This window comes from Grampus griseus (assembly GCF_964374135.1).
Source record: "Grampus griseus genome assembly, chromosome: 3".
Lineage (NCBI taxonomy): Eukaryota > Metazoa > Chordata > Mammalia > Artiodactyla > Delphinidae > Grampus > Grampus griseus.
Window position 1 is genome coordinate 8,563,979 of NC_139019.1, and position 27,081 is coordinate 8,591,059.

General features: G+C 38.2%; 1 protein-coding gene across 2 annotated transcripts in view; it reads left to right on the forward strand.

The window, feature by feature from the left end:
- Positions 1 to 27,081, forward strand: part of MARCHF6 (membrane associated ring-CH-type finger 6) — a 74,365-nt gene that overhangs the window by 15,917 nt on the left and 31,367 nt on the right. For both annotated transcript variants that reach the window (XM_082651420.1, XM_082651419.1), the window contains exons 2-11: positions 2,913 to 3,009; positions 3,832 to 3,905; positions 6,909 to 7,052; positions 11,344 to 11,416; positions 15,404 to 15,572; positions 17,079 to 17,268; positions 18,877 to 18,938; positions 19,558 to 19,590; positions 22,516 to 22,567; positions 26,956 to 27,014. In XM_082651420.1, the coding sequence (XP_082507546.1) occupies positions 2,913 to 3,009; positions 3,832 to 3,905; positions 6,909 to 7,052; positions 11,344 to 11,416; positions 15,404 to 15,572; positions 17,079 to 17,268; positions 18,877 to 18,938; positions 19,558 to 19,590; positions 22,516 to 22,567; positions 26,956 to 27,014 (953 nt within the window). The remainder of the gene's footprint in view (positions 1 to 2,912; positions 3,010 to 3,831; positions 3,906 to 6,908; positions 7,053 to 11,343; positions 11,417 to 15,403; positions 15,573 to 17,078; positions 17,269 to 18,876; positions 18,939 to 19,557; positions 19,591 to 22,515; positions 22,568 to 26,955; positions 27,015 to 27,081) is intronic.

The following is a 27,081-nucleotide window of genomic DNA, read 5'->3' on the forward strand; positions in this document are numbered from 1 at the left end:
TCCCACCCAACCCCACCTTCCCCTCGCGGCCGTGCTATGGGAGTGTGGGGAGACGTTGTGTCTCTTGCGGGTGGGCACATCCCTCAGCCTCCCGCTGTGATGTCCTTGCCGCGGCTCCCTGCGCCACACAGGGCTAGGTCACCTTGTGGGGCTGGTCCCTGTCTAGGAGGCACCCGGCTGGCATCGGCCGATCAGCCGTTCACACCCATGTTGATACTGTTTCCGGTGTTTGTTCCTGCATCCCGCTAGCCCAGGTGTGCCCACAAAGGCTGTCCCTGCCCCACCCCAGTTCATCGCCGCATAACTTGTGGCTGACCAGTCATCATGTTGGTGGAGGGTGACGTGGTGACCCTCATTCGTGTAAGCCCAGTGGTGTCTCTTGCCGCTTTCCTCTGCACTGTGTCTTGCTTACGGGACACCTCTTGCCGCGCTTTGGCTACTGCGCCCTACTTTCTACTCCCGCAGCTGCCTGAGAGCTGGCCGGGGAGACAGGATGAGGGGGAAACCACTTTGCCCTATGACTGCAGCTGCCTCCCCACACTCGCACTCAAACCCACCCTGAGTGGTTGATCCTGCCGTAGCACATGCCTGTCGCTAAAGTTAATCCACGGCCGTCTAAGCACTTCTGGCTTAGACACCCTGATGTTGAGAATGACTTTGAGCGCTTATTTGGCTCCTACCTGCAGAACTGTGGTAATTCTAGAACTAATCCATGCCCATGGGCATCAGCAGCTCTGCTCTGATGATTCTAGATGACCAGGATTGCACGTTCTGTGGCCCTATTAAGGAGCCGTTTTGCGTACCATGGCAACCACCGTGACTGGGAATTCGGGTGATGGGAAATCTGGATTCGATTCCATACAGGAAGCCTGGTAATCGACTACTCCAACCTAGGAAGGTAGCAGATTTGCCACTCGCGACCTGAGGGTGGGGAGGCAGTGATGAAAAACAACACTGGACACTTTCGAGGTCTGGTAATCGGAATGAGTCCACTTAAAATCCTTTAAGGCAGATCTGTTGTGTGGCAAATCTGGTACTGGCAGCTGAGGTAATCCCCAGCTTCAGTGGCAGGGTATTGAATTCGGTGCAGTTAAAATGCTGTGTGATCTGCCGTGCGGGTCTGCGGATGGGGAGCCGCCGTTCCTATCCCTACCCCCTACCTCTCAGTGCCCTCCTGGCTTCTAGCCGAGTCTCCGTGGGCTGAAGTGTGCACTTGAAGAAATTAAAGTACTCCAAGCAGGCGCGAGCTGCCTGCACACTGCTGCTGGAAATCCTGGAATGGGAGCGTGGTTCTGTTTTGTTTGTGTTGGAATTTGATTGTGGAGGCCCATTAGACGGGATGGCTGGGTTGCTCATACTGCACCGCTAGAGCTCAAAGTCTTAGATTGATGTAAGACTGACCAGAGTGAAAGCTTTTGCCATGGATGTTTTCATTACTTAAGGATGAAGGTGAAAATGGGAGGTTTGAAGAGATTCTGATCCCATGTTGTCTGACCATAAACAATGCCGACTGCCCTCGTTATTTCCGGTAATGTGCCGGCAGCTTATTGCTGGCAGCTTACGGGAAACTGAAGTCCTTCGGATGGTGGTAGCTGGAGTGTCTGGTTCCAGAGCTGAAATTTGAAGGCACAGCGGTGTGGTCTGCGCTTAATTTGACTCAAGCTGGACAACCCTACGCGACTCCATCACAGACAGGATTGGCACTTTGATAGCTCTTACGTGGGTGGTGGTGCATGGCCTTTCTGTGGTGCTGGAGTGATTTGTCTGGCTCCTTGATAACCGGGAGACTAGTGTGCTCACCACTTAGGTTACCCCCAGTGCTTGATATCCCTAACTTCGACAAATATTGCTTAGCCACCCAGGATTGAGCAATCACAAGTCTGTGACGCTCTTAAGGGGCTGTAACTGCGCCACGCTTCTCAGCATGTGCGTATCCCAGTCTGACAGGTGCTGGGGATTCATTATTAAATCCATTAGTCCTGGGCTCTGGGTTGCAGTTATTCCTCATTAATGAGGAATTCCCTGTAAGAGAGTAGATCAGAAGCTTGCATTAAGTCCCTGCCCGTTGTTCATACTGCCCATCGCCCCTCAGATTGCCCACTTGGGGTTGGCATTTGGTCTTGGTGGATTGCTGAGAAGATGGTCTAAATGAAAATCGCAACCAGGTTTCGGTAGGTGGTCCTGCAGAAAGACCGCGTTAAGGACCGAGCAAGCGAGCTTGAGGGATAACTTTCGGCCATCTGTATCTCACCTGCCACCCCAGGCAAGACTGACGCTAGTGCCATGAGAATCACTTGGGGCGGGGGTGGAGGGAGTGAAGGAAGAGCTGCTGCCCTTTGGTGGCCGACCCATAGCCCTGAGCTTCCGTAGTTTCTGCTTAAGGTGGTCTCTGGCTCGCCTCTCTCTGGCCTTCGTGGTCTTGGGGTGCCCCCTCCACACGCTATTGTGTGTGTGTCTGTTCCTGTCTGTCTCTCCCTGTAGGGCCGCTCTGCTGTTTCGATGTGTTTTTGTGAAATTTAAACTTCACAAAAAGGACCAGACTTAGGACTTTAGACTTTAAACTGTTAGGACAGGAATGGTGAAGTGATTTTGCATATTTCTATCTATAATCTGTTAGTTATGAGAAAGTACAGTTTCAAGTAAACCACAGTTTCCGTTATTTTCAATTTTGATTTATTTACAGAGCTCTCATACAAAGGGACAGTTGACCTTTTATATAATAGAAAATTTTTAAGTTTCAGATATACTAGATTATCATCCTGTTCACACTTTTTAGTTTTCCATGATGTTGATTAATGTTTTACCTAGTGATAGAGTCTTGCTTTAGCATGCAGTATTTTAGTTTTTGGTGGCCTATTATTTTTTTAAAAGTTATAACCAAAGATAATTCAATTTTTCTTTTTCATTAATAGACATATGTAGAGTGTGTCGGTCAGAAGGAACACCTGAGAAACCTCTTTATCATCCTTGTGTGTGTACTGGCAGTATTAAGTTTATCCATCAAGAATGGTGAGTCATCCTTTTAGAAAATTTTTATGTCTGAGCTTTTCTGTCATCTATATAAGGGATACTGTTTCAGTGAACTTTCTCTGTAACTAGTTATTTCTTTAAAATTTTTTTTGTGAAAATTTGGAAATTACCCATATTTCTTATTACCATGCCATGTCATTTTGGTATATTGTCTTTCAGATGCATGTGAGTACCCATTTGTTTATTTCTACCATGGAGAGCTTATGTTTGTGGGAAGTGTTATGGTGTTGTAGTTTTGCTTGGCATGATTATAGTTTACATTTAGGAAATGCTTTGTGTAAGGTAATAACTCAGTGCTTGTATACATTTTAACTCATTTAATCCTTACAACAAAACTGTAAGGTGGAGTATGATTATGATTTTATGATTATTCAGATGAGGGAACTGAAGCATTGAAAGGTTAAGTAACTTGTTCTATGTCACACAGCCAGCCAATTAGTGATAGACCTAGCCACCAGGTAGCAGTATCCTTAGACCAATATTAGAACTGATGTTGATGCTTGGAGGTTCTTCTATATTCAGTTATCTTTGAGGACGTTACAATTTACTTTGATTAGTTAATTGTTCAGTTAATTGAAACTGCTTTTTAATAGAGGAAATACATGTCATTTTTATCTTTATCTGTTATAATTCTGTACTCTTAGAGGGCATTAATGATAAAAAGTTTAGGACTTTCTAAATTTAAAATTGTAAAAGTTCTGTGATATGTAAAATTTTAGTAAAGCAATATTAGTTTTCAATGAAACCTTAAAAGTTTTTTTGTTATAAACACTATACTTATGAATGTATTTGTAATTGCAGCTTAGTTCAGTGGCTGAAACACAGTCGAAAAGAATACTGTGAATTATGCAAGCACAGATTTGCTTTCACACCAAGTAAGTTCTTTCGAAGTTTTCACTGCATTTCTAGGTTATAACTGGCCACATAAAGGTGTTTAAACAGTTTTAAAGCAACTGTGTTCAGCTTAATTTGTCTTTTATGGTAATAGAAAGTATTGCTATAACATTTTGGAAAATATTTTTAAAAACTACACGTCAGCTTTTAATACACCACACGTCAGCTTTTAACACACCACACGCACGTGATTTAATTTGTGGGATATTTCTTTTTTTTTTAGACAAGTTCAAACGTGTACAAAGGTATAATGAGCCTGTATGTATCCATCACTCAGTTTCATCCATTTTCAACTCATAGCCTTTACATGTCATTCCCTATGCTCTTGTTCTCACCTCTCCATCCTTATTAAAGCAAATCCCATCATTTATGATTTCATCTGTACATATTTTAGCATGTATCTCTAAAGAGTAATGGTTTTTTAAAAAAAATACAGCTATAATATCATTATTTACCCAGAAAAATTATTGATGCCTTGAATTTGTCAAATATCCCATCCGTGTTCAAATTTGGGACATCTTTTGAGTTTAAATTATGTTGGTTGGAATAATAATAAAGACAAATACTAAAGACAAATAATAAAGACAACTCACTTTTTTAAAATAAGACTTTTTAAGCTCAGTATTTTGTAGGCTTTGGTAAATGTTTTGCAGATCTTTAAAATTCTAATTGTATTTATAACTCCTTTACCTATGGATTGATACTTAATATTGTTCATCTTAAATAAGTAGAGGTTTATACTGGCAGGTTATCAATAATTTGAAGCACATTTTCATTCTCAGATCCTAGTATATTGCTCTCCCCTCCCAGAGATTTTTTTATGCTTTAGTTTTTGTTTGTTTTAAGCATCTTGAGCTGCTGAGTGTAAATTCTGTAAATTATTGTTAGTTTTACCTTGTCTTTATGTGATGAGTGTATATAATTAAAATCATTACAGTTTCACTTTTGAAGCTTTGTATTCATAGTGCTCAAAAAATGTCAATTCTGTTATTTTGTAGTCTTTAATTTTCTGTAGGGCATAAAAACTGTACAGCTTAAGGTTTATTGCAAACTGCAAGACTAAATAATTGAATATCTTCATGAAGTTCGATTGATAAGAAATACTCATGTGAGCTTCTTTATTCTGAGGCCAATAAAAGCTTGTGTTTGTACCTTTTAGTTTTCATTTGACATCATGTGCTCTGTTTATCTTTTTCAAAAACTCTGTTTACTGGTTTAATGACTTGCTCCTGTATATCAAAAATCCTCTAAAGTCTTTGTGGGTATGTTGTAAAAAGTTGCTGTTTGTTACTTGTTCACTCCTTTGTGTCTGTAGCTGTGAACAGTTTTGTAATAGTGCTCTCATAAATTTCACATCACTGATTTTAAAACTTTATTTATCATAGCTCTTTGTTTTGGCCTTACTGGAGAAAGAGGCCTTTGTTCCTTCTGTATGTTTTTTCGGAGAAACCTGTGGTAGAGCAGTGGTTTTCACTGGAACCGTTTACAAAAGAAATCTTTCTAAAATGTGTGTACATAGGTTCTGGTACCAATTCCAACATGTGTGTGGGGTGGTTTTCCCTACATCAGTGAGCAGTTCTGCAGGACACCAGCTGGGCGTCCTACAGTTTAACCCACTTCTCATACTGTCTGCTCCAAGATAGCATTCCATTCCACAGGTTGAGGGCTCCGTCCTTAAAGGACTGGCGTCCCTCAACCCCCTGCAGATGCTAGTCGCAAACCCAGGCTGTTACTTTTGCTTTTGCCTTTCTGACCAACTGACTTTAAATCAGGGGTTCCCAGTGACCCCTTCATTGATTTGATTAATTTGCTAGAGTGGCTCATAGAACTCAGAGAAACATTTTACTTATTAGATCGTCAGTTTATTATCAGGAACAGCCAGATTGAAGAGATGCATAAGGTAGGGTATGTGGGAAGGGAAACTGCACCATTTTCCCCAGATCTACTTGTTTTCACCAGAGGGAAGCTCTCTGAACCTGAGGCCTTACGGGTTTTTATGAAGGCCTCATTACATAGGCTTGATTGATTAAATCGTTGACTGTTGGCCATTGGTTCTACCTTCAGTCCCTCGCTCCTCCCCAGAGGTCTGAAGGGTGGAACTGAAAATTCCAACCCTCTAATTACTTGGTTGGCTCCCTTGGAAAACCCGTGCCATACTCTTTCTCCCCACCCCTGCCCCAGACAGGTTCAAAAGTCATCTCATTAACATAACAAAAGACACCTTTATGGCTTACGTTGCATAGAAAATTCTTAGAGTTTCAGGAGCTGTGAGCCAGGAACTGTGGACGAAGACCAAATGTATATGAGAAATATATTTTGGTCATTTGAATGACCAGATATGTATTTCTTATAAATCACAATATTACCTGTGGCAGAACCTCTTTTTCTGAATATTGAACCACACTTTGCAGAGAAGTGGGAAGACCTTAATTTACCATTTGGGATGTTGATTATTGTGCTAAAATGGGGTGGGGAGTGGCTAACAGACGTCAGCGGGCTGTTGGCTCTTACAGGAAGTGGCTCTGCTGCAGATTGTTGTGCATTTTGAGTGCTATTTCTGAGGCTGGCATGGGGGAGGGTTCTTTCTTGATGACATCTGTCAGCTTCACCTTTTGCTCCTTTTTGCTTTATGTGATCTTTTATAATTTGAGAAACCAGATAATTACAGTGTTTGAATGCTGAAATATGTGTAAATTAGCATTACATAAAGTTCCTGGCTATGAGTGAGGGATGTGTACTTCTCTTGAATATTTTTTCCTGCTCAGAGGCCTGTTTCATTGGCTTCTACATTTCTTATGTGATTTGCTCTCATAAATGACTTCTGGGTAAATGTAGTATTTTATTGCAATTATTTGATTCATTTTTCTTATAGGAAAAAATATTTAAGTGCAATTGCAAATGTTGAAAGTTAAGATAGTGCTACCTGCCTAGAATATAACCTATTTGAATCTTCATGAAATTATGTGAACGTTTTCCCCTTATAGTTTATTCCCCAGATATGCCTTCGCGGCTTCCAATCCAAGACATATTTGCTGGACTGGTTACAAGTATTGGCACTGCAATACGATATTGGTTTCATTATACACTTGTGGCCTTTGCATGGTTGGGAGTTGTTCCTCTTACAGCATGTGAGTATTCATTCTTCTGTGGCTGGAGTTATTTAAACATTGCACAACTATTTAATATTATAAAGTAATATGGCATCATAGTTTTGTTCGAATGATACTTAATTATTTGATATTATAATGTCATGTATTAGGAAAACCTCATTTAAGAAATATTATTCAGCTGAATAAAAACCATTTTTTAACAGGTCAGTTTCTTGAATGAATGTGGGAAAGAAAAACACAGCATACAGAGGCTAATAATGAAAGTTCATGAAAGAATTGAAAAAGCAAAATCAAACCATAATTAGAAGGAAATTGAATTTTATTCCTTGAAGTTTATTAGAGCTTTCAAGGATGACAAAAGATGGGTTCTTTTGAGATATTTTTTATCCCCTTTTAAAAAACACATATCTAATGGTGCTGAATAATTGGGAAGCGTGTCTTTCAAATATAGGAGGCTCTTTGGGAGATTGGTATACTAACTCTTAGTTGATTCTTTTTAGGTTCTTTGTGTTCTTAAAGACATGGAAAGGGGTCGATAGTATATGGTGCCAGAGTATATAGATAGGATTCTTTAAAGTTAGCCACAAACAATATTTTTAAATAAGTATAATAATATCCTCATGTCTCCTTAAAATAAAGTAAAATAAACTCGATCAGTTATAAAAATGAAAATCTTACGAAAGTAGCAGAATAGGTACTATTCACTTGAAGAGTGAATTAGTGAGCTAGAAGATTGAGCAAGGAGTTCTCCAGGATGTAACTCAGAGACAGGAAGTTGCAAGTATGAGGGAAAAAATTTGAGAGATGGAGGCTACATCCGATTGTTTCAGTATCTGTCTAGTAAGTAGTTCCAGAGGGTAAAAGAGATTGAAAGAGAGAGAGCTGACTGTGATAAAGGAAAAAGACAATCCTAGACACATTGTGAAGTTTTCCAATGCTGAATAGGGTGGTATATAGATGTTATGCTTTCAGATTATCCTACAAAATCATGAAAATCAGACTGGCATCAGACTTAAAGTCAGCAACATTGAATGTTAGAAGACAGCAGAATAGTCAACACATGGCAAAATTTTTGAACCCAAAATCTTATTATTCTCAGATAGAAGGACAAAATACAGACATTTCAATAGATGCAAGGACTTGGAAAGCTTACTACCTCAAATCATTTATGAAAAAAGTGTTTGAGAATATATTTTACTAAAACGAGCAAGGAATCAAAGACAGGGAAAGGTGTGAGCTCCAGAGAAAAAGAAACAAGTGCTTCTTACAGCTAAATCATAATTGTTGTTAGTCTACAATAATTAATAATTTTTTAGGTATCAATTGGAAACTAAAATTCTAGATGATCTTAACAAGAGAAATTGTGAGGGGAGGATAGAATTGAGAGCTTTTTAGGTTGTCTTATTTGTGGTGAAATTATAGATGCTTTAGATAAAACAGGAAAATACAGTGTAATTATGCATTAAAAATACAGGAATAACCAAGTAGAGTCCAGAACTGGCAAAGGTGATAAACAGCAAAGGTGCCACTGTTGCTGTTCAGGGGAGGAAAGATGGTCTTTTCAATAAATGGTACAGCATCAGCTGGACGGGCATGTGGAGCAAGTGACCCATACCATTACCGCCCACCTGACACAAGTTAACTTTAGATGGTCGTAAACCTGAATGTGAACATTAAAACCAAAAAACTGCTAAAAGAAAGTATAGGCGAACAACCATAAAAGAAAATACTGAGAAATTTGACTTAATTAAAATTAAGAACTTTAATTCATGCTCAGATAGCTTTGAGAGAGAAAGGCAAGCTACAGAGTGAGAGACGGTATTTGCAATACACATATCCAGCAAAGGACTTGTATCCAGGATATATAAAGAACTATATAAATCAGTAAGAAAAAGGAAGACAGGCCAATTAAAAAGTAGAACAGCAGATTTGAACAGGTGTTTCTGGAAAGAAGATTAAATAGCCAATACACACGTGAAAAGGTGCTCAGTATCATTAGTCACCAGGGAAATGCACAAGAAGATGCTGCTATGTACTCAGAAGAATGGCTGAAATTAAAAGAAAAGACAGTGCCAAATCCTCCTTAGGATGTGGAGCATCTGCAACATGCATACATTGATAGTAAGAGTATTATAGTATAGCCACTTTGGGAAGCTGTTTGATGTTATCTATCAGTGGTAAATATTATAAATACCTTATGATCCAGTAGTTCTGTTTCTGGGGATGTTGCTAACAGGAATAAGGACCTTGTGTCCACTAAAAGACGTGTGTAATGGTGTCGTCACTGCAGCTTTGATAATAGTAGTTTAAAACTGGAACCAACCAAACAACTATCAGCAGTAGAATGGATACAGTGTGGCTTATCCCTATAATGGAATACTACAGTGGTGAAAAAGGAGCTGGCTGACGCAACATAGAATAACATGGATAAACTTCACTTCTTTGAGAAAAAGAAGCCAGGCACAAAAGAGTATGGATTGTGGGATTGCATTTATGTGAAATTTTAAAATAGGCCAAATTGATCTATGATGATAGAGATCAGAATAGTGGTTACCTTTTGCTGGAGATATTGACTGAAAAGGGTCTTGAAGGAGCCTTCTGGGGAGCTAGAAATGTTGAGAATCTTATCTGGCTGACAGTTACTCGGATATATACGAATATAAAAATTCACCCAGACACACTTAATATTTATGTAAATTTTATCTTAATAAAAAAGTAACAAAACTTAAATTTAAGTAACTGTTAGGAGAATAGAAATAAGATGATGAGTTTTCATCCTAGGGAGCGGGAATAGGTAGCAGTGAGTAAAATTTGTAAAGTCTGACAAAAGACAGGAAAGACAAGAAGGGAGGGCTGAGGAAGGGGAGTAAAAGAGAAGAAAAGATAAGATTGCAATATCTGTGATCATAGGGTGTAGATAGAGCCTCATAACTGTGTATGTATAAAAGTGTTCCGCTACAAGAGATAAGTACGAAACAGCCCAGGTTAATGCTAGAGGGATTTGTTAACAAAGGCTGACAAAACGCAGGAACAGTATTCGCCAGCCAGACATTATTCAAGATGAAACACTTTAAATGAGGAACAGCATTTTATTTCATATTAATAAAAGGCATAGTCCACTAAGAAAACTTAAGAATTTCTATGCACCAGCAAACAGGACTTAGAAATATGTAAAACATTCATAGTTATAGTGGAAGACTAACACTTCTCTGAAATCAGTAGATCAAGTAGTCAAAAATTAAGTAAGGACTTTGAGGATTTAAGTAACAGGTAACAAGCTTGATTTCTGTTCTGAATTGTTTACACACACACAATTAAAATCTAAATTATGTCACCCACTACACATTCTGTAACTTCTTTCTTTAAGTTAGCAATGTACCCGTGGCTGTCTTTTCCTGTAGCAATGTGTTGAGCTACCTTATTTTTAAGCACGCTAGTAAGGAGGACTTTAATTTATGAGTCTGTTTTCTTATCTACAGACAATTGGCTGTTTGTCACTTTTACTTGTTACAAGCATACTTGCTTTGAATGTTTTATACATATATGTAAGTAATTCCTGTCACAGAAAATCTTTTCCTGTCTTTCCATTTTGACTTGGCATTTGAGAACAGCCATTGAAGTCACTAAATTTTTGGTACAAGGCTATATAGGAAATGCTTAAACTAATACACAAGTACTGGTTTGAAAGAAAACCTCAGCTTTTGGGCCTCATTTCCAAATCTGTTTCTGCCTTTTCTGACTAAGAGGATGAGGGGATGGCTGTGTATTTGCCCTTACTTCATCTTTTCCCTTCATGGCCAGATTTAAGATTTTGTCCTTTTGAGGACCCTTGAATCTGTTTGTCAAAAATTGGTTGTTAGTTTGCTTCATAGCATTGAAGCATGTACTCTACTGAAAAGTCCTCAATGTCAAAAATGTGTATCCCCAAAACTTTATTTTCATGAGCAGACTCAATGAATTTTAGAATTCTAGGTTAAAGAAAATACTCTGTATTATAATTTTGGAGATCTTTTCTTGAGATTGGTCCCCCCGCCCCCTTCAAACATCTAAGCTCATTTAATAAAAACAAGTAAGTAAATCTAGAGAGAATCAAAACTTTAAACATTGTGTAACATTTATTCTTTACTGTCACTAGTTTTAATGCTTGACTTTTTTTTTTTTAACTTTAGTATTATGAGGCTCAACCTTGCAAAGACTAAATGTTTATTTCAGTGGCATTCGCAGTGTTCCACTTTATCTGTTTAGTTGAGCAACTGTATGAGTTACGATGAGAGTTGTGACTGTATACCTTCATGCCCTTTCTTGGTAGGTCGCATCTACAAGTGCTTGTTTACTGGCTCTGTGAGCTCCCTGCTGACACTGCCACTAGACATGCTGTCCACGTAAGTATTGAACCTCGTGGTGGTGGAAGGCTGCACATTGTGAATGGTGCTCATTTTTTCTTCTGCATACTTGTGTTTGTTGTAATTTGAAAAGTCCTTCTATTCCAAGGACAAATAATACCTTATGTTTGTTACCTATTCTAAAGTTACAGCTACAGTGGAAGTAGCTGACATATATAAATGATGTTTTAAAACATACCCATCTTAAAGGACAGTTTGGTAACGGTGGGACAGCTAGTTAGATAAGCTGTCGTGTAGTGCAAGAAATGTACTGTTCCATATAGTGATACGCTGGGCGTTCATTTAAACATGTGTTTAAACAACACAGACATTTGAGTCGAATTTCTTTTTAAAATGTTTTTTGTGATTGTTAGGAGATGGACTGTAAAAACTTGTTCACTGTGGTGGTTTTACTGTATTTTAATTTGACATAAAGCTTTGTAATTGCGGTTTCTTGGGAAAGACATATATGTGTTTTCAAAATTATTGATGTTAGAAATGCTGTAAATGATAAACTGTATCAAGATCATTAGAATATTAAGCTTGCAAAAGATTGCACCTCTGTTTGCTAAAATCTTCTTTTGTACCCAATTGACCTTAGGTTTCTGATCCCTATGTCAGTAAGGGCAAAGAACAATATAAGACTGTCTTTTAGGACAGAAGCATGCGGAATATATTATAAAAATAAGCCAAATGGCAATAGAAGAGAGCAGGAAAGCATGTTACATTTCTGATAGAAAAGAAATCGAGGAGGTCTTTTAAGTCTCTTTTGTCTGCATCATTATTTTGAATCGTGGCTGAAAATACTTAGAAATATTAGATGTGTTTGCAACTTGTTTTTCCTGCTTGCTAGTTTTACCTTTTTTGGATAGAACAGGCAAGTTATTTAATTTATGTGTTTCTTTGGCAGTATAGGGAATAGATAAGATAAAAGGTTTTGAACTTGAACTTTATTTACATTACAACAGCTTTCGAAGTAATGTTTATAAGTAGACAAGGATCTTGAAAATAGGGCACTAATGGCTGTGGCTCTCATAAAAAGGAGAAGCAGTAATTTGACACACTTGAGAATTTAGAAATAGTGTAATAAGGTAGCCCTTTGTATGAAAATATTGACTTTCTGTGAAATGATTCAGTGAAACAAATAGGACAGCGTTACTATTTTTGGACATCAGATTTTTATATCAGCCATCCAGAACACAGTCTTAGTATAGAGGCAAGAAAAATCAGTCTTGGCTGAAGTGTCATTCATATGTCTCCATGTATATGATGTAGCTCACCTCCGGCTTTCATTTAGGAATCGTATACGAAATAAACGCACATATTAGAAGTAGCGAGGGAGATCAGAAAAAAGCAAGGGGTGACTGCTAAGAGTGATGGAAGTTATATTTTAATATCTATGAACGAATAAAAGAACCGTTCTAAACAGGGCAGTCTTGTTCCATTTAGTGTGAGGCTAGAGTTGTATTTATCATTGTAATTTTTGAGAGAGCAGTGTAGCAGCCAGTCAGTATCTCAGTTGTTTAGAAGAGGTGACTTGAGGTCCCATCTGTGCTGTTCAGTAAAGTGGGGGTGTGTTACTTCTTTAATGGTTTCTGTTTTAAGTGGCTAAATATGTTAATGTTTACCAAAGCTTAAATTGGTAGGCTTTGGCTTTGTGAAAAACAGGTGTTTATGGAAGCCATGTCAGTGAAAATTTAGTATTTTAGTCTCAAGTAAGGCAGTATTTTACTTGCCTACCACCTTTACTTCTTGTTGGCGGAACCATTAAACATCTGGTTTTTTGGCAAGTATGATCACTTAGGTGATGCAAAGATGTAGCTGGTTGTAACAGAAGGAACCCTGACATTGGAATTTAAAAGTTGCTGCATCTGCAACTTTTTGGTGACCTTGGGCAAATCACTGGACAGTTCTGAACCCCTGTTTCCTCATCTGTAAAATGAGGAAGATCATGCCTCAGGGATTTGGGCGGGCTGTTCAAAGATTAAATTCACAAATACATGTAAAAACTATATGTATTTTGAGCACTATGTTAATACATAGCAAAATTATCACCAAAACTCAGAGCTGTTGCTTGCCTTATGTTGGCAGGCTCTCCTTTTCTCTGTGACCTGATTGGTTAGTGGGCCACACCTGAGTTGCCTTCATGAGCTTCCTCATTGACATGGGAAGAATGCTGAAAGCTTGGTGGGAATAGTGGAAAGAAATTGTAAGCGTGGGTTGCTTTTATAATCTCATGCTGCCTTTTAGAATTTGAAGAATTGAGCCAGTTTTTCTGAAAGCACTTATAAGTAAATCACTTATTTTTTCTGAGTAATGTTTCATTTTTCTCTATAGAATCCATTTTCTGAAATTTTACTTAAAATTTCTTAATATCTTAGCAGCTGCTACATATTCTGTAGCTCAGTTCCTCAGCATCTCTAGGCACAGTCTATCAGTTAACTATTGCTGCAAAACATGCTGTCCCTAAAACTTAGTGGCTTAAAACAACAAACATTTTATTTGCTCATAATTCTGGGAGTTAGCAGTTTGGGCTGGGCTCAGCTGATCCATTTATCTGTTGGGCTCGCCTCCATTATGCATATGTGTCACTGGGGTTGGGTAGTCTAAGATGGGGTACCTTGGCTCTTCCATATGGCTTCTCATCTTCAGAAGGCTAGTGGGGCTTCTTTACATGGTGGCCTCAGGGCAGCATTCTAAAGGGGTGAGAGTGGAAGCTTACCTGAAAGCTCTCTTCTAGGCTTTAGAACTCAGGAAATTCGCTTCTGGTCCAGACAGTTCACAAATCAGCCCAGATTCAAGGTGTGAGGGAAAAGGAAAGGATTCTACAGTTTGTCACCATTTAAAAATCTACAATAAACTCTACAATAAGCAGTTGCTGTTCTTATTGCTGATGACAAGGAAGGAGTAGAGAAGGGGGTATTTTAGTCCCAACCTATCAAAATTTTAATGGTCTGGAGGGGTCCTTAGCAAGGGGGTGATTAGTATTCCTCTTTTGATTAAGGTATATTCCAGATAACATCTGAGGGCCACATTAGTTCAGTTTGGAGCTACCAGGCCGAGGTCTCCCAAATTGACCCTTCCTTAAGTTCTCCATGGAGGGAAAAATGTCTATTATGGTGGTGAATTTTCCAAAGGCTACCAAGATTCTTGAGTTACCTTTGAATTACTCTGAAATCAGACATAGACCAGGGAAGGATATGCTCCTTCAGAGAGGAAAAGAACAAAGAGGTCTTCAGTATTATTATACTGCGTGTATTTTCATGTGAACCATACTTGATCTGTCTGGATTTGTTGAGAAACTAATACTTTTGGTGTATTTGCAGTTGGCATCAAAATTTAATCTGCGTTCTAAATGAGGCATTTGTAAAATGTACCACAGGCTCCTTTGCCTCACGCATTGTGTACTGTGTATTTCTCAGCCTTCCTTTATGTTGTCTTTAGGCCTTTCTAGAGGCCCTTCTCCACCTTTCTGATTTTCTGATTCTGTTCATTTACATGGGTTTAAGTATCAGCTAACTAAGTTGGTTCAACTTGTGTATAAAATAAGGATGAGGATATTCTTAGTAAGGGTTGGACAGAGTCATGTATCTTTAGGAAATTACATGTATTTAATACTTGACCTTTGTCAAGTATTTGGCTACTTTCAGTTTTTTGCTTGCTGCCTTCCTTTTTCTCAGCTATGTTCAAAGAGAGGCTGGATAGCCAATTTATATAGTTCTGATGTTATTCTTTGCTTTCTATAATATGAACACATATAATACAAATATATAAATAAACATGTTTGGCCAGCTTATAAGATAGATAAATTGCCACCATCCTCAGAAATAATTCTTTTTGAGAGACTGATTTTTCACCAGAAAGTTATGACTGACTTTTCTTGTTCTTTCTGAGATTTTTATGTAAAATGAATGTTGTTACCTTTGGTTTCTTAATTTTAAGTGTTCTTTGGAGTAATTCTATGTACTTTTTTTTTTTTTTTAATAGGGACAATTTGTTGGCGGATTGTTTGCAGGGTTGTTTTGTGGTGACGTGCACATTGTGTGCGTTCATCAGCCTGGTGTGGCTGCGAGAGCAGATAGTCCACGGGGGAGCCCCGATCTGGCTGGAGCATGCTGCTCCGCCCTTCAACGCTGCTGGGCATCACCAAAATGAGGTAGCTCCCTCTATCCCCAAATTCATTTTATTTGGGTAGGACATAAGAATTATTGTCACCCTCTAAGACCCAAACCCTTGACTCCCGTGTCCCTCATTGCAAAGCAGGACAGTGACAACGTTTGGGAGAAGATTAAAGGAGATGTGAAAAATCAAAAGAGTACTGTTGTTACTTTGCCTCTTAGTTTTCTAGCAAGACTGGGAACAGTACTGGGGGTATACTGCATGCTCTTTCATTCCCTTTGCCTGGGTTAACAGCTTACCGCCGGCCTGGCAGTTAATATACAAACCTCCTGCGTGGGCTTCTGACGTGCTGCATAACATTAAGGAAGCCCCCTTACCCTCTTTGTTCATTAGTTTCTTCATGTGTAAAATGCCTCACCTTTGTTGCTTTTAGTAGAAACATTACCAAAAGTAGAAAAATTGGAGTACTGTTGATAACAGTCTTGTACAGTTTTACTTTTTATTTATGAGATGACATGCTTAGATACAAGAGTGTCTGCTAGAGACATTAAGAAGAGGAAGATATGATAAATGATTTTTATTATCTTGTTTACTGAGAAATTATAGGGCTGAAAATGTAAAAAAGAACCCAAACTGGCTACTCACAATACAAAAACAATTTGCCCTTTGTAAAATTTTATTATGAAAAAATTGACTATAAAATTCAAAATAATACTTAACGATACTTAACGACTTAATTTTTCAATTAAGGACCTTTGGCTTTTTTTAGTGTGAAGATTGATTTCATCAAATTCTGCCATACCCTTTTTTCTACAGAATTAAGAATACAACTTCGCCTTTGAAAACCACACATATGAAAAATGGGACTATTAAGCAAGTTTTTACCTAGTGTTAATACTTTCATCATTGTACCTCATATTTTGAAGCATTTTAATACAGTTCTTTTAGAATCTTCATTAACTCCATAGGAGTTCAGTGTTTTAATTAACTACAACTAGGTCTTTGCATTTGGTAGGTAGCAGAATTCAGGAAGAGCCAGAGAAGGGTGCTTGTGGAAACTGATAAAGTTCATATGGACAGGCTTACCCTCCTGAGCAGAAATGAGAAACCTTTCCTCAAGTGTGAACTGAGAATTAAGTTATAAATCAGTATGTGTGTAAACAGATACATAAATATATTTTCATCCCTGAAGTGGTCAGTAAAGACAAGAGATGCCTTATAAAGAAGGATTACGGAATGATGTATTCAAGATAGCCGGATTTGTTAACCTGTTTCCTGTAATGCTTTGTGAAATGTTCATCTCTAAATTATATTGAATGAATATGTACACTGTTAAATGAGTTTATGTTCTTATATACCAAGTTGATCCAAATTCAGATACATTTAGAAGAAATGCCCTTGAGAGGTGGGGTTTTTCTGGAATTTTAATAGAGTTTGTGTCTGTTTGCTAGTTTTGTTTTTTTTTAGAAGGGAGGGTGCTATTTGAAAATAGAGCAAAACTGAGGCAAGTTAGCCAAATTTCTGGTCTCCTCTGTTATTTTAGGCTCCAGCAGGAGGAAATGGTGCTGAAAATGTTGCCCCCGACCAGCCTGCTAACCCACCAGCTGAGAATGCAGTGGTGGGGGAAAACCCTGCAGCCCAGGATGACCAGGCAGAAGAGGAGGAGGAGGAGAATGAGGAGGAGGACGACGCGGGCGGGGAAGATGCAGCTGATGCCAACAATGGGGCACAGGGTAATGGCCGCCGGCCTGTGCTCAGCCTTCCTTCACGACCATGAGTCCATTCCCAGCTCACCTTGGGGAGCATTGGAGTTTTCAAAATTTCATGGGTTTGAAGTTCTGTTTCTAACCTGTTTTTACTTTATTTTGACAGACTTGCATTTATGGATATACATATGCATACTTTTTTTTTTTTCTATGAAGCAGGGCACATTTTGAGTTTTACAGTTGTACTTTAGGGACTCCCCTAGTGGTTCAGTGGTTAAGACTCCGAGCTTCCACTGCAGGGGGCATGGGTTCAATCCCTCTTTGGGGAACTAAGATCCCACAGTGCCGCATGGTGCGGCCATAAAATAAAATAAGATTAGATGAGATAAAATAAAATTCTACTTTACACAGGACTTTTTATAGGATGGATGGGAAGAAATTATTTGTAAGTTGGAATAGATCCTGTTTTTTTAAAATGGAACTTGATACAGTTTTATCTTATTCCTTTGCCATTTTTATTGAGTCAGTACAACTTTTATTATCAAAGAAGAATTCTTGAAGTGTACTCTGCAGGCCAGATAGCACCCAAAGAAACCAGTTTCTCATTTTCTGGCAGTATAACTCCAGAGTGGTAAAGAACTTCTGAGACCAGCCTGCCAGTCAGCTGTCAGTAGTTTCACCACCTTCTTTTCTTTTCTCTGGCCCCAGAGTTTTCCTGTCAAGCGCTGCACTGTCTCTGGGTCCACTTATCACTGCTGATACCTGAGTGTTTCTTGTGTGCCAGGCACTCAAACACCAGGTCCCTGCCTTCATGGAGTTTCTGGTCTAGTGACGAAGTAGAAATATCCAAGTGAACAAGTTTGTCATTACACATTGTGGTAAATGTGCACGTTGCTCTGAGGATGCTACTGAGGAGAGACCTATTTTAAATAAGGTTCCGCAGGTAGCTCAGAGTAAGTGATATTGGAGCTGAGACGTGAAGGATGAAAAGAAGCCAGTTGTGTAATGGGAGCAGGGGGCCTTTGCAGGGAGAGGTGGGTATATGTTCAAAGGCTCTGGGACTGTGGCTCCTGTACCCTAGTGCTGACCTTTGTTTCCTTCTGTTTGTCTAATGCAGTAAGCCCTGCCTGGTCTTCCTTCTTCCATTCTTGCTCCACATAGTGTTTGTACTGCTCTCTGCCCTTAAAATCTGTCAGTGATCTCCCCATTATGTTAAAGAACAAAACAGAATTCAGGCTTCACATTCCTCTTGTATGATCTGATCCCTGTCTGTCTGTCATACTGCATCTTCTGCCACCCTCTCCTCCTCACCCAGAGAATTCTAGTCCCCTGGCTTCTTCACTTTTCTCAAATCCACCATATTCATTCTTGATTTAGAGCTGTTGAATGCCTCTGTTTCACATAACCCTGCTTATTTTCTTTCTAGCACTTATCACAATCTAGAATCATCTTATTTTATATGTTGTATTTATTTATGTTTTTTAAAAATTGCCTAACAAGCAAATACTCAGTTTGGAAATATTTTAAGTGTGGTTTACCTTCTCAACAACAGTTATAAAACACCAAATTAAAAGAGTATATTTATTTATAATTCAAGTTCTATCAGTAATCTCTAAACTACAATTATATTTCCAGACGACATGAACTGGAATGCTTTAGAGTGGGACCGAGCTGCAGAAGAGCTTACATGGGAAAGAGTGAGTAAGACTTCTTTCTATCAAGTATCCTAGTGTTTTAATCCTAATGTCTATCTTAAAGTTGACCATATTTAGATGTATACACTAATTTTCCAGTTACATTTAATGAAAACAATTACCAGAACTTTAATTTCTAGGGAAAATTAAGTAATGTATTATTTGTGATGAAAATATTAAAAATATTATGATAAAGGTCTATTGATACCTTTTTCTATCTTCTGGCCTTTAATACAAACCTTGCTCCACTTACAAAATCTTTAACTTGAAATTGTGGACTTTTGAAAATGAAGTAACAATTTAAATTTAAGTATTATTCTGATGCTTCAGTTGACAAAGTAATACTGTTGTATCATGAAATCTTGACTGGCTCCATATCTACTGAGTTGAAACCCAAGATAGAAAATTTTAACTTTATAATCATATAATTTGGATTAAAAGAAGATACAAAATATAAAACTCCCAAGAACAGAAGTTTTTCACTCTCTGAAAATGATAGGCTGTATTGGAAAGTAGTGGGTAAATATTATGTTTAAAAATATTAAAAGGAAAATGAGCTTTTTTCATAAATAGAATAAAAAATCCTGTTACATCTTAAATTAATACATATTATTTATTTTAGATGCTAGGACTTGATGGATCACTCGTTTTTCTGGTAAGTAAAGCTAATCTTTTTTTTTTTTAATTAATTTATTTTTTGCTGCGTTGGATCTTCATTGCTGTGCGTGGGCTTTTTCTAGTTGCGGCGGCAGGGGCTGCTCTTCGTTGCGGTGCGTGGACTTCTCACTGCGGTGGCTTCTCTGGTTGCGGAGCATGGGCTCTAGGCCTGAGGGCTTCAGTAGTTGTGGCACACAGGCTCAGTAGTTGTGGCTCATGGGCTCTAGAGCGCAGGCTCAGTAGTTGTGGCACACGGGCTTAGTTGCTCTGCGGCATGTGGGATCTTCCCGGACCAGGGCTCGAACCTGTGTCCCCTGCATTGGCAGGCAGATTCTTAACCACTGCACCACCAGGGAAGTGCAAGCTAATCTTTTTTAATAACAGAATTGCGACTTAATTATGTGTCTTAGTGATTCAGTGATTTCAGGTTTACAGTATGTTCTGGCTTTTTATATTAAAGGTCAGAATGCCCTGTGATTTTTGATTACTTAATATGTTGAAGAAAGTCTGTTTTGTGCATTGAAAATAACTGGCAAAGCATAAAGGTAATATTATTTACAAAGGAAATTATTAAACATATTTGATTTTTAGAAAATGAAATTCAAAGTTGATGGTAGTTAAGAATACTTGGCTTTCTTTTAAAGTCCCACCTTGTGGGACTTCCCTGGTGGCGCCGTGGTTAAGAATCCACCTGCCATTGCAGGGGACACAGGTTCAATCCCTGGTCCGGGAAGATCCCATGTGCCGTGGAGCAAGTAAGCCCGTGCGCCACAACTACTGAGCCTGTGCTCTAGAGTCCATGAGCCGCAACTACTGAGCCCGTGTGCCACAACTACTGAGCCTGTGCTCTAGAGTCCATGAGCCACAACTACTGAGCCCGTGTGCCACAACTACTGAAGCCTGCACGCCTAGAGCCCATACTCCGCAACAAGAGAAGCCCGCGCACCACAACGAAGAGTAGCCCCCGCTCACCACAACTAGAGAAAGCCCTCACACAGCAACGAAGACCCAATGCAGCCAAAAATAAATAAATAAAATAAATAATAAAAATTTTTAAAAAATGATTAAAAAAAAAGTCCCACCTTGCAATGTTTAATGCCAGAACTGGTGAAAACAGCGCAGTTTTACACTATTCACAGAGAGAACCCCCTGTTTGTTGCGCCTCTCCTATCTTTACCTTAATAATAAAGAGTACAACTGTAAGGTGAAGAACAGTTCTTTAATTAACTTGTTCTTTAAGGAGAAATGATGCTCTTCTCAGGTTCTGTAATACAAAATCACTTGCCATTTGGGATTTTTAAATAGCTTTAGGTATCAAGATGACTTTGGCTGCAGGTAGCCAAACCCCAGCTGACCAAACCAGTAACACAGGAGGAAGTCCAGAGGCAGGATGGGCTTCAGGTGTGCTTGATCCAGGGGCTCAGCAATGTCATTGAAGAGTCAGATAATTTCCATCTGTCTCCTCTGCTTTCCACAGTGTTGGCTTCCTCTTCAGGCTGGCTCCTCAGGCCAGAATAGGAAGTTGAGGTTAGTAGTGTGAGGATTTTGAGGAATGTATTTGATGATAATTCACAGATTAGTAAGAATGTGATATTAGTGAGCTCCTATTCAAGGCTTGAGTATGGTCAGTGTAGAGGGTATTATTTGGCTGTATACTCATTTCTGTACTTTATCAGTCCCTCATAGATGAGTGATAGAAGTCGTTGAGGCAGTGGTGTTAATTCAAATCCATTCTAATTTTTAGAAAAAAACCACAGGATGACTTCATGCATTTGTTACAAATTATTTAATATGTACCATGTGCCAGCTGTGATAGTTACTGGATGATTCAGAAATGAATGAAATAGGGTACCTGTTCTCAAAGACTCTTTATAGTTTAGTAGAGAGAAATGAACATGTAAACAAAGAACTTTAGGTAAAGACTGACAAACAGTGTGTATAGGACACGAGAGGCATAGAAGAGGGCTTAGTCAGGCCTTTCTTAGTAGAGGGGAGTTGTCAGCAGGGAATTTTTATAGAAGATAACTAGAGGTTGAGGCACAAAAGATATTGAGGATAAGGACAGTTTGGGAGCCCTTAAGGCAGAGAAGCTGAAAAATTCAAGTGATATGAGCCCACATGCTAAGTAGGAATGTACAGTAGTAGTCCTCTCTTAAACAGACTTATCATCCTCTTGCCACTTGGATTTGTGGCAAATTGGGAACCTGATTAGAATAATCTTTCTAAAAAGAAAATCTTACCGTGTTAAGATTCATGAAAATATTCCTCCATGGCCCCCTTGGAAGGATCATTTAACTTGATTGTAGGGGGAGGTAGTGGGCCTGGGCAAACAGGCTTGGGTGTCCCGATAGTGTGGAGCGTGACTGAGCACATGCGGAGGAATAGATGGGTGGGCCTCATGTTGGAGGCGGTAGTACATAAGCGTGGAGTGTGGACAGGTGAGAGCACATATTCTGAGACTTGAACAAAGAAAGCCATGGGGACAGAAGGGACCAGAGAAGATCAAGTGACCTTAAGGCATGAGAACACACTGGACACTGAAAGAAGTGCTGTGCAGTTTACATTGATGTGTTGTTCAGAAATAATGTGGTTTTCAAATTTTTCTTTACTTAGAATTTTTTAGTGTCATATGACTTAAACCTGGCGATTATTTATGAGAATCTGTATAGTTTGTGATAGAGTATTAATTTCTGAAGAGGAAATGTTTATGGATTGATTTCTTTGATTTTTTTTTCATGTGGACATTATGAACTTTAAGTTTCATTAGGTTTAGTTTTATGAGCTGTCTAATGAAAAATGAAGTTACACATAATTTCTGAACAAAATCTCAAAATTATAGTAAAAATATCAGTCTTATAACTATATAAATGGATTAAACATAAATAGGAGATGAATATGTTTTATTAATGCTCTTTTCCTTTAGGAACATGTCTTCTGGGTGGTGTCTTTAAACACACTGTTCATTCTTGTTTTTGGTAAGTGGCGTTTATGCTTTTATTTATGGTATTATGGTAGGAGTTTAGTTTTCTAGGAGTCTTGTTACAGGTTTTGTTTTGTTTTTAAACTTAGGAATATATGAAACAGTTTTAGACAGTCATCTGGTATAGGAAGACACCAGGTATACAGTTACTTTCTTTCCTAAGCAACATTGACTACGGTTATTTACCAACTTTGCTTCTGTTGCGCACTTCTGTCTCTCTTTGTAGAAGCCAATTTTAGACTGACTTGAGACTATATAATATTCCACATCTGGAATTAATTTCGTGCTGATTATCTGTGTGTTCTTCCCTATGGCAGAAGATCCTGTTTTCATCTGTTAAAATCCTGACCAAGGCCTTACCAGAGACCTTGGCTTGGGATCTGTCGCAGAGATGGATATAGGCTTGAGGAAAGTGTAATTCCCCTCAGAACCAGATTCCAGCAAAGTTTACTTCCAAACACTTTAACAACTGTAGCTATGCGGATTCTGTGACAACACTAAGAGTCCCTCCCATTGGGAGTCATGAGAGTAAGGAAGGCAGGGTTGAGATGTAGCTGACAGGTTTTTCTGCTTTGGGGAAAGGTAAGGGAAACAGTTGAGTAAACCAAGATTTTAGAATTCAGTTCCTCAAGGTGGAGTCTGATAGAATTGGGTTATTGTTAGACTGTACTATTGGTGTCTCATAGAGAGACCTCAGGCTGCAGATCTCTGTATAGGGAATATCTTTGAGAAATTCCTTCCTTAGTGCATATGAATTACTCCTAAGAAGGAGGACTATTTTCCAAGTTTCTTCCACCAAATTCCAAGTTATTTGCTCTGTGTTAGGGACTAGAAAGCAGTGTTTTCATCAGGAAACAGTTGTCTTCAATAGGAAGCCATGTGGTCAAAGAAGAGACTGAATAAATAGATCAAGGATGAGACAAAAAAATTGTTTTCTGAATATTATCTATAAAAGAGCAAAAGAAATTTATCTGTATCTTGTTGAAACACAATATCTTTTAAAAGTTCCATTCATTCTTAATTTTTAGTAGATATTTAAGATGGTGCAAATTAACAGGAAGCCCATTCTTTGTTGTTTTCCCTTGCATTTGGGGGTGAAAATGTGTCTGCAGATTATTCTGCATTTGTTTCTCATTACGTAAAATAATTGATATATAGAGTGTGAAACTCTTGATTTTGACCAAATTTTCTTTGAGAGGAAAAAATGATCTATATAGACTTTAGTCTTTGTTCTTGCAAGAAAAACTTAGTGCTAAATTAATGTTTAAAGGAATAAGTCACCTTTAAAGCATGAATTATAGAAATAAGAACTCTTGTTTATATAAAGCAAATCGCAACTAAGTAAATTTTTCTAATCCAACTTCCTAAGCTTATACTATGAAAAAAATTTTTTTTGTCTTAGTATGCACATTATACTTAGGATCTTTTGAAATGAAACATGAAGTTTTCCTCTTTTTAGGAAAACTTCCTCTTTTTTTCAGGCATATGCTTTTCCTTTTAGATGAACATAGTCATTGGGATTAAGCAACACTCATGTTTCTTTCCTACTTGGGTTGCTTTACTGCAGTTTCCACTGGCATTCTTGGACCTTTGTGGTCATGTATTATACTTTGCAGAAATAAAACCTTACAGTGCTGCTGTCTCAGTAGAAGGGAACAATCCTAAGAAACTGATCTTAATTTCAGGGTACCTATCTAGTAGTTTCTGTGTAATGGGATAGAAATTGATTGTTAAAATTGGTGCTTTAGGTTAATATTTATATATATAAATAGAGTTGAAATTGGAAAGTTTGCCTTTCCCAAGGGCCTGCTTGAGTTGTCCTCAGAGTTGGGTGTGAGAATAAAATAGGAAAAATTCTGCATATAGTTATTTCGCACGCTTTAAAATTTGCCTGTGCTTCATAATACACATAATATTAATAAAATAGTATATGTGTATAATTTATAAAGAAATTCAAGTGTATTGGGAATACCTGTTAAAAAAATTTTCTATTTATGAATACTTGGTCAAAAAGGTTTGGCAGCCAGATCCCTGTAGATTCACTCTGACTTTTGTCTTTATGATTGAGTCTCCCTTTCACCTTTCCTAATAATCTATACTGTTCCGTTATTTTTGCCATAAAAAAGGTAATTAAATTTTATTAACTGAGAATGAATTACAGTTATATTAACATGGAAAGAAAGACTTGAGGAAAAGAGACTATCAAAATTCTTAATATGAACATTTTAAGGCTATTTTCTTTTTCTTTTAAACATCTTTATTGGAATATAATTGGTTTACATTGTTGTGTTAGTTTCTACTTTATAACAAAGTGAATCAGCTATACATATACATATATCCCCATATCTCCTCTCTCTTGCATCTCCCTCCCACCCTCCCTATCCCACCTTCTAGGTGGACACAAGGCACCGAGCTGATCTCCCTATGCTATGTGGCTGCTTCCCACTAGCTATTTTACATTTGGTAGTGTATATATGTCCATGCCACTCTCTCACTTCATCCCAGCTTACCCTTCCCCCTCCCCGGTTCCTCAAGTCTATTCTCTACATCTGCGTCTTTATTCCTGTCTTAAGGCTATTTTCTTATTTAACCAGAATATCATGACACTTTACAAAATTACCAGAATTTAATATTACCTAATAATAGATCATATTAAAAATTCTAGATTGTCTCCTTAAATATCATTTTATAGTTGCTTTGTTTGAATGAGAATTCAAATAAGGTCTACCTGTTACCTTTTTTTTTCAGTTTTGGAAAAAAAAATTCATTAAATTGCACTAAAGTTCATCTGTTTTTAAAACAGAGCTGAGAATAGTCAAGGAGATTTTGAAAGAAGTATATTGAGGGAGGTTTACCTTACCCAGATATTGAAATTGTTTTAAACCTACAGTAATTAAAAAAAATTTTTTTTATTGTTTTACAATTTTTAAAGGTTACTTTCCATTTACAGTTACTACAAAATATTGGCTGTATTCCCCTTGTTGTACAGTAGTACATCCTTGAGCCTGTCTTACACCTGGTAGTTTACTGTTACTTTTGGTTGTTAAATCTTAAGTTTTTCTGATCTAGAATATTTTTTATTTGCTCCCCTCATCTACCCCTACCCTATTTTGCCATTGATTTGTTGATGACACTAGGTCAGCTGTCTTCTACATGTCTCACTTTCTACTTTCTTCCGATGACGTCCTGTTGATTCTGTTACCTTGTTCCTTTGTCTCCATATTTCTTTTAAACTGGAAGTTAAATCTGAGGCCTGATTAGATTCAGGTTCAGTACTTCTGGGACAGAATTTTCACTGGTCATGCTTTGCCTATTATTATGACATATCAGGAGGTACATGATGTCTGGTTATCCACCTTTGTCTGTGGTTCAGGTGATAGTATCTTGAAGCCTCTATTGTTAGGTTTCATTTTTCCCTTTAAACATCAGAAAGTAATCTGTGGGAGGTGGTATTTTAGTATTATGCAGATATCTAGTGTTCCATCAGCATTTTACCGAATATGTTTATTATCCATTGATACTTGCCTGAATTAATTTATTTTTATTAGGCATTACAAAATGGTGATTTTCAAATTCTGTCATTTTTATGCATTTATTGGCTGGCTTTTCTGTAAAGAAGAGCTTGATCTTATCAGCTAGAACTATTTACTTAACCTGAATTTGTTTGTTTGGAAGAAGCAGGACAGATGTGCAGCTTTTTTCCTTAAATTATTAGTTTTCAGGATAAGGAATTGATGTTCTAACAACTTTCCTTAGTGATAAAAGTGTTTTCTATTATGTTGCTTTTTTCCTTTTGTGGTTTTTGTTTTTGGCTTTCCCTTTTTTGAGTATTATGAACTCATGAATTTGTATGTATTCAGTGTGTTTTCATCAGTTTTGGGATTTTTTTGTGGTTTTTTTTTTGGATGCTCATATCTTCTTCTCTTCCCACAGGCCTGTGAGACTGTTTTCACAATAGTTCTTGTGTCCTTTCACCATGAGTTTATTAGGAGCTTGGTAACTTTTTTGTTCTCCGGTTGTAGAGAATGTCACAGACAGTACTTTTTTTTTTTTTTTTTTTTAGTGGTACGCGGGCCTCTCACTGCTGTGGCCTCTCCCGTTGCGGAGCACAGGCTCCGGACGTGCAGGCTCAGCGGCCATGGCTCACGGGCCCAGCCGCTCCACGGCATGTGGGATCCTCCTGGACCGGGGCACGAACCCGCGTCCCCTGCATTGGCAGGCGGACTCCCAACCACTGCGCCACCAGGGAAGCCCGACAGTACATTTTTGGTTCTGAGATCTTGCATTTCTCCAAGAAGCCGTTGTTCCTTTTAGTGGGGTTGGTAGTAAGAGTGTTCGTTGTTTTGATTTTGAAGTTTTCATTGCGTTTTCCCCCCCTTTTAGCATTTTGCCCGTACCACATTGGCCACTTCTCCCTTGTTGGTTTGGGATTTGAAGAACACGTGAGTATGATACTTTTGCAAACTTAATTTTATTAATTACCCCAAATTTGATATATGTTGACTAAGT